This window comes from Carlito syrichta, unplaced genomic scaffold (assembly GCF_000164805.1).
Source record: "Carlito syrichta isolate Samal-C Ts95f unplaced genomic scaffold, Tarsius_syrichta-2.0.1 Scaffold308875, whole genome shotgun sequence".
NCBI lineage: Eukaryota > Metazoa > Chordata > Mammalia > Primates > Tarsiidae > Carlito > Carlito syrichta.
In genome coordinates this window covers 294,432-299,951 of record NW_007252971.1, presented here as the reverse complement: position 1 = coordinate 299,951, position 5,520 = coordinate 294,432, and the positions used below count along the sequence as shown (strand labels likewise).

The window sequence follows — 5,520 nt, the reverse complement described above, 5'->3', positions numbered from 1 at the left end:
GCTGCCGCCCGGGGCTTGACCCCGCGCTCCCTCGGGGCAGGGGCGGGGTGGGGGTGGCCGGAGGGCGCGAAGGAGGACGGCTGCGCATGCCCACTGCTCCGCCCCACCCGCCACCTGGGGCTGGGGGAGCAGCTTTGCCCCCACCCCAGGCCCCGTCAGTCCTGTCAGAGCCGCCGGCCGCGTCCCAGCGCTCCCACCTGCCCAGCGCACTCGCCTGTCCCAGGCCACTGGTGAGCGGGGCGTCCGTGTTCCCGGTCCCACCCCATCCCGGGGGGCTCTTTCCGCGCCGGCTGTAAGGGGACCCTTCTCCGAGCGCCTCCCCTTCTCTCGGGCGAGCGAGCCCTTCACTGGCCCGGCCTCGATGGGGTGTTCGCGGCGGGCGGGGAGCGGGGATGCTTCGCCGAGGCGGGATGGGTGCAGAAGGGACGAACCGGGCGACACTGTTCACGCTCAGCCCGAAGCGGGGTCACAGTTTTAGGGATCCCCCACCCCGAGCTTCACACTTCATCCAGCTCCGTCAAGGAAAGCTGCCTGGCAAAGCGGCCCTGAAAGGGGCCTGCCCTCTACTCGCCGTCCAGGGGACCTGGGCGACACGCGCCGGCCGGGTCCAGGGGGCTCCGGGGGGACGGTCGCAGGGCCCCCGGGAGTCACCGCGGACCCTGCAGTCGCCCTCGCCACCGCAAGCGGCCCTGTGTTGCTTGAGGAGGGGGCCGAGACCCCCGTTCCGTGGCGTCTCTCACGGGCTGTGCGATCTCGGGCTAGCGCCGGTCATCTCGCTCCCCTGGGCCCGCTGTTCCTCCTCGGGAAAGCGGGTTCGGGGACGAGAAGCGCGGCCTCTCGGGGTGATGGGAGGACTGAGCGAGTGTGACCCGCAGGCCGCTCCCCTGGGATCGGAGCTTCGGTTCTGCTGCTCCCCGCAGAGTCCTGGTCACCTCGCACGGCCGCTCTCCCTCACCGAGGGCACCACGCGATTCCCAGCCGCTCCCCTCTAACTTGGGAGTCGGCCTCGCTCCCTCCCCGGCCTTTAATCTCCCCAAAAGATGGCCGGGCTGGTTCCCTTTCAGAATTTAGCAGAATCCAGCCTCTCCACTCCACGTGCACTGCCGCCTCACCCCTCCCCTCAGTTTGCCCGCACATCTCGGTCTTCTCCCTCTTTCTGCCGCCAAACACCGGGGACCCCCCCCAAACTCTGTCCTCTCCTTTTCTCCTCATCCTTGCTCCCCTCCTGGGCGAGCACTTCCAGGTGGCCCTTTTCAGGGGCCCCTCGGAACTGAGGACCTCAGGCTGGATCCCCATCTGGGACCTTGCTCTCCCCCACCCCAACCCCGACCTCCGGATGCGAAACTCAACTAAACCTCCCATGGACACTGCAAAGGCGCCATCTGCCCCCAAACTGCAACAGCTCCAGGGTGTCGGAGGGGAATTGTGGTTACAGCCATTAAGGTGCACTAAGCGGGAGCATTTCCTGAGCCCAAGGACATGGAGGTGCATTCAATGAGTCAATGGGGATGTACTATTAATAGCTAACACTAATTGAGCACCTGCTGTGTGCCCATCCTCTTCTAACCTGCAACTTCCTTGTTCCTTAATTTGTTATTGTCTGTTTCTCACTGCTAGAATCTAATCCTCTGTGAGCTGGGACTTGGATCTGTTTTGTTAACTGTGGTAGCACAATGTCTGGCATGCAGGAAGATTCTTGAATTAATGAATGACGGTTGAATTACAATAAAAAAGCCTAACATTAACTGAACACCTTCTGCATGCTTATCACCTACCTACTACTGAAATATATTTTACTTATTTGTCTTGCTTGTTATCTGTTGCCCTGACTAGAATGTGATGGTTACAGGGGCCGGTGTTTGTTGTCTATTTTTTGTCCACCTCTGTGTCTTTGCCACACAGTAGGTACTCAATAAACACATGTCGAGTAATTAACTAACTAAAGACTAATTTCTTTTGAGTTGGAGTCTCACTCCGTCACCCAGGCTGGAATGCGGTGGCACGCTCGTGGCCACCCCAGCGTCAACCTGGTGGGCTCCGGCGATCTCTCCGCCTCAGCCTTCCAAGTAGCTGGAACTACAGGCGAGCTCTACTGCGCCCAGCTAATTTTTTGATTTATTGTAGAAATGAGGTCTCGCCAAGTTGCCCAGGCGGGTCTCGAACCCATGGGCTCAGGCAATCCCCTCACCTCAGCCACCCAAAGTGCTGGGATTACAGGCTTGAGCCGCTGCACCCGGCTTGCCTCCTTCTTTTAGAACATAAGCCCTCTATGGGTGGGAATATTCTGAACCATACTGTCTGGCAGGGGCTGCGGTGGGCTGGGGTTCAATGGTGACCAAAACAGGTAAAATCCTGCCCTCCTTCCTGGACAAAGGGATTATTTTCCAGGGTGAGGAAAACGTTCTAAAGTTTGATTATGGTGATGGTTGCACAATTCTGTGAGTATATTACAGTCCATTGAATTGACTATATTAACTGGCTGAACTTTATGGGATGTAAATTACATCTCAATAAAGCTATTTGGAAACGCCTTTCTCAGAGTTGAAGTGTAGAAGGAAGCGGGGGCAGGGTGTGGGGGGAGAGAAAAGCAAGGGAGAGAAAAAGAAAAAAAATAAGTTGAATATATAGCATGCAAATTAGAAGTTGATCAGCACACGATAGGCACTCGATAAGTGTTGCTCCAGTGACACCCCGTCATCTCTATCTCCCTGCCCTCAAATGGTTTCTCCTAACCTCTCTCCCATTGTCTTGCTGCTCTTCCCACTTGCAGGGCTTGCCACCCACTGCTCTTCCCTGAGCTACCTGCTGAGGGCATGGCGCGGCCAAAAAAGCCTAGCAACTTCGACCTGGGCCTGGGCACATGGAGCCCTGGCTCCCAGGAGGAGAGCTTCCGGGCTCGAGCACACTGCAGGGGTGTTGGCAAGAAGCTGCCAGAGTACAAGGCGGTGGTGGTGGGCGCAAGTGGTGTGGGCAAGAGCGCACTGACCATCCAGCTGAACCACCAGTGCTTTGTGGAGGACCACGACCCCACCATCCAGGATTCCTACTGGAAGGAGCTGTCCCTGAGTGAAGGAGACTGCATTCTGAATGTGCTGGATACTGCAGGGCAGGCCACTCATAAGGCCCTGCGTGACCAGTGCTTGGCTGTTGGCGATGGGGTGCTGGGCGTCTTCGCTCTCGATGACCTCTCAACTCTGACCCAGCTGCAGCAGATGCGGGCCACCTGGGGTCCTCACCCCACCCAACCCCTCGTCCTTGTGGGCAACAAGTGTGACCTTGTGACCACTGCCGGAGATGCTCATGCTGCTGCTGCAGCCCTTGCCCAGAGCTGGGGGGCCCCCTTTGTGGAGACCTCAGCCAAGACACGGCAAGGTGTGGAGGAGGCCTTTTCACTGCTTGTCCATGAGATCCAGAGGGCCCAGGAGGCCATGGCAAAGGATGCTGTGGCCAGGCAAGGTGGGGTGAGGGGCCGCCACCAGAAGGCCACCTGCCGTTGTGGCTGCTCTGTAGCCTGAAAATCTTGATTAAGAAAAGTGAACCCTCCCCCACGCCGGGGTGATGGTTCTCTTGATGTCAGACCCTGATCAACTAGCTGTTTGGGACACTGTCACTGTCAGTAAACTGGGAATAGATGGACACTTGTCTTGTTTTCACTTGGTGAGGGGCTTTTTTGGTTACCTGGGAATGTCTAATGTTGGTTTTCTTACGTCAAGTTGAGATTTTGTGCAAAATTAAATGGTGTTCTTGAGTTTCAAAGCTGTCTCCATGCCAAGTGTTATGTGGGTGGGAGCGAGACTGAGTAGACTGTTACTTGAATTGTGAGAATCCTTTCATTCAAAAAACTCAGGAGGAGCCCACTGTGTGCCAGGCCCTGCTTTGGGTACAAGGGATGTAGAGGCAAACAAGACACTTAAAAATCCCTGCTGTTGTAGATATGGCATCGGGCTAGATAGTGATAAAAGCTGTGTGTTAAAGGCAGGTGAAGGAATAGAGTGACGGGGCGGTCAAGGAAAGCTTTATTGAATAGGCAACATTTGGGCAAAAACTTGCAGATATCTGGGGGCAGTGGAGGGAATAACCAGTGCAAAGGCCTTGGCCACAACCCAGCTGCCACCACAGCAACTCTATTCTCCAGGATCTAAGGCAAGAATTTAGATGGGTCTCCAGACTGTATAACTAAGGACTTAAACATTATGGGCCCACGTGGGAGGACTGACCCCCAGGTTGCAGTTCACTCCCTTTGTCTTCCTACCCTACCCCACATCAGGAAGTGCTCGAGTTTGCCTGTGGATATCCTTGCTGGCACCTGGAGCTCTGCTCACATGCCCCACGAACAGCCACCCCTTGGCCCTCAGAAGGATGGACCCCTGAAAGATGTTGGTGCAGGCTCCGCAAGTAACCTTAAAGCCTCCTGGGGTCCCTATACCCACGTGAGACTTAAAAGGGGGACACCGGACCCGGGTGGGCACTGCCATTGCCCAGTTGGGTGTCTCCTCCCCCAGAAGCGCAGGATTCAGAGCAGGGACCCCCTCTGTCCTGTAAAGACGGCCACCACTGCCCAGCCCACAACCCCTAGAAACTGCCACTCACACAGACAAGCACAGAGCTGCTTCAGATGGTGTTTATTGTGGGGCCGGGGTTAGGGATCTTTGGGAGGTCTGGCCGGGGAGCAGTCCAGGTGGCAGGGTGGCGGGGATGCTCCTGGGTCCCAGGGCGTGCAGTATCCCGGCGGTGCTCAGGGTGGCAGGAAGCGACGTGCGGGCGCCTGGGGCGCGGGGGTCTCCAGGCGTTTCACGCGCAGCAGCGCCCCCAACACACCCTCAGGGGGGACCTCGGGGCCCACATCCTGGTCGGCAGAGCGGCGGAGGCGGCGCGGGGCGGCCACCGCCTCGGGGTCCGCGCTTCCTGCGAGGATCCGCCCCAGCAAGTACCTGCAAGGTCCAGAGCAATGCAGCCAAGATGTGCGCGCGGGTCACCACCCGGCCGGGGACCTGAACTGCATGGACCCGAAACCCCAAACTGCCTGTCTCCAGCTCCCTCCCCACTCAGGCGTCCCCAGCCCAACCGCTCTCCGCAGACGGAAGTTCCCGCCTCCCGTCCCAGAAACTGGCTTTCCCGCCTCCCTCACCCCCAGAAACAGAGGATGGGGACCCCCTCCCCAGGATCAGAAGTCTGCGTTCCCTACTGTGCCCCAGCCAGGCATCTCGGCCCCACCGTCTGGATCCAGGACCTCGCTCCGTCCTAGGGCCCCGGGCTTAGATGTTTGCGCCGGCACCAGGAGGCAGCGACCCTCCCCCCGCCGCCCCCACCGTCCCTCGCCCTGGTCCTCCCCTGGCGCAGGCACCTCAGCAATTCGGGGTCCACGTCGGGTGTCTCGTCGCCGGCGTCCTCGGCATCCGAGCCCGCGGGGCCGTCGTCGTAGACTGGGGGCCGGGATCGGAGCGCACCGGCGGGGCCGGGCGCGGGAACAAGCTGGGCTGCGAGGGCGGCGGGGTCAAGGCGGGCGCGGAGCAGGGCGCG

At 59.1% G+C, this 5,520-nt stretch overlaps 2 protein-coding genes across 2 annotated transcripts in view; one reads left to right on the top strand and one right to left on the bottom strand.

Moving 5' to 3' along the window:
• Positions 1-2,799: 2,799 nt before the first annotated feature.
• ERAS (ES cell expressed Ras) lies at positions 2,800-3,553 on the top strand. The gene has a single exon (XM_008066316.1). It carries the CDS (start codon positions 2,814-2,816, stop codon positions 3,513-3,515), a length of 702 nt encoding a protein of 233 aa, XP_008064507.1. The 5' UTR covers positions 2,800-2,813; the 3' UTR covers positions 3,516-3,553.
• A 1,052-nt stretch (positions 3,554-4,605) lies between these two features.
• The window catches only part of PCSK1N (proprotein convertase subtilisin/kexin type 1 inhibitor), a 3,807-nt gene continuing 2,892 nt past the window's right edge, over positions 4,606-5,520 (bottom strand). The window contains exons 3-4 of the mRNA XM_021716716.1: positions 5,345-5,520; positions 4,606-4,931 (exon numbers count right to left, since the gene is read on the bottom strand). Of these exons, the coding sequence (XP_021572391.1) occupies positions 4,736-4,931; positions 5,345-5,520 (372 nt within the window). The 3' untranslated portion in view covers positions 4,606-4,735. The remainder of the gene's footprint in view (positions 4,932-5,344) is intronic.

Bases quoted from the DNA above. Each gene is read 5' to 3' on its own strand.
- ERAS (XM_008066316.1), top strand. From the start codon at position 2,814: ATGGCGCGGCCAAAAAAGCCTAGCAACTTCGACCTGGGCCTGGGCACA.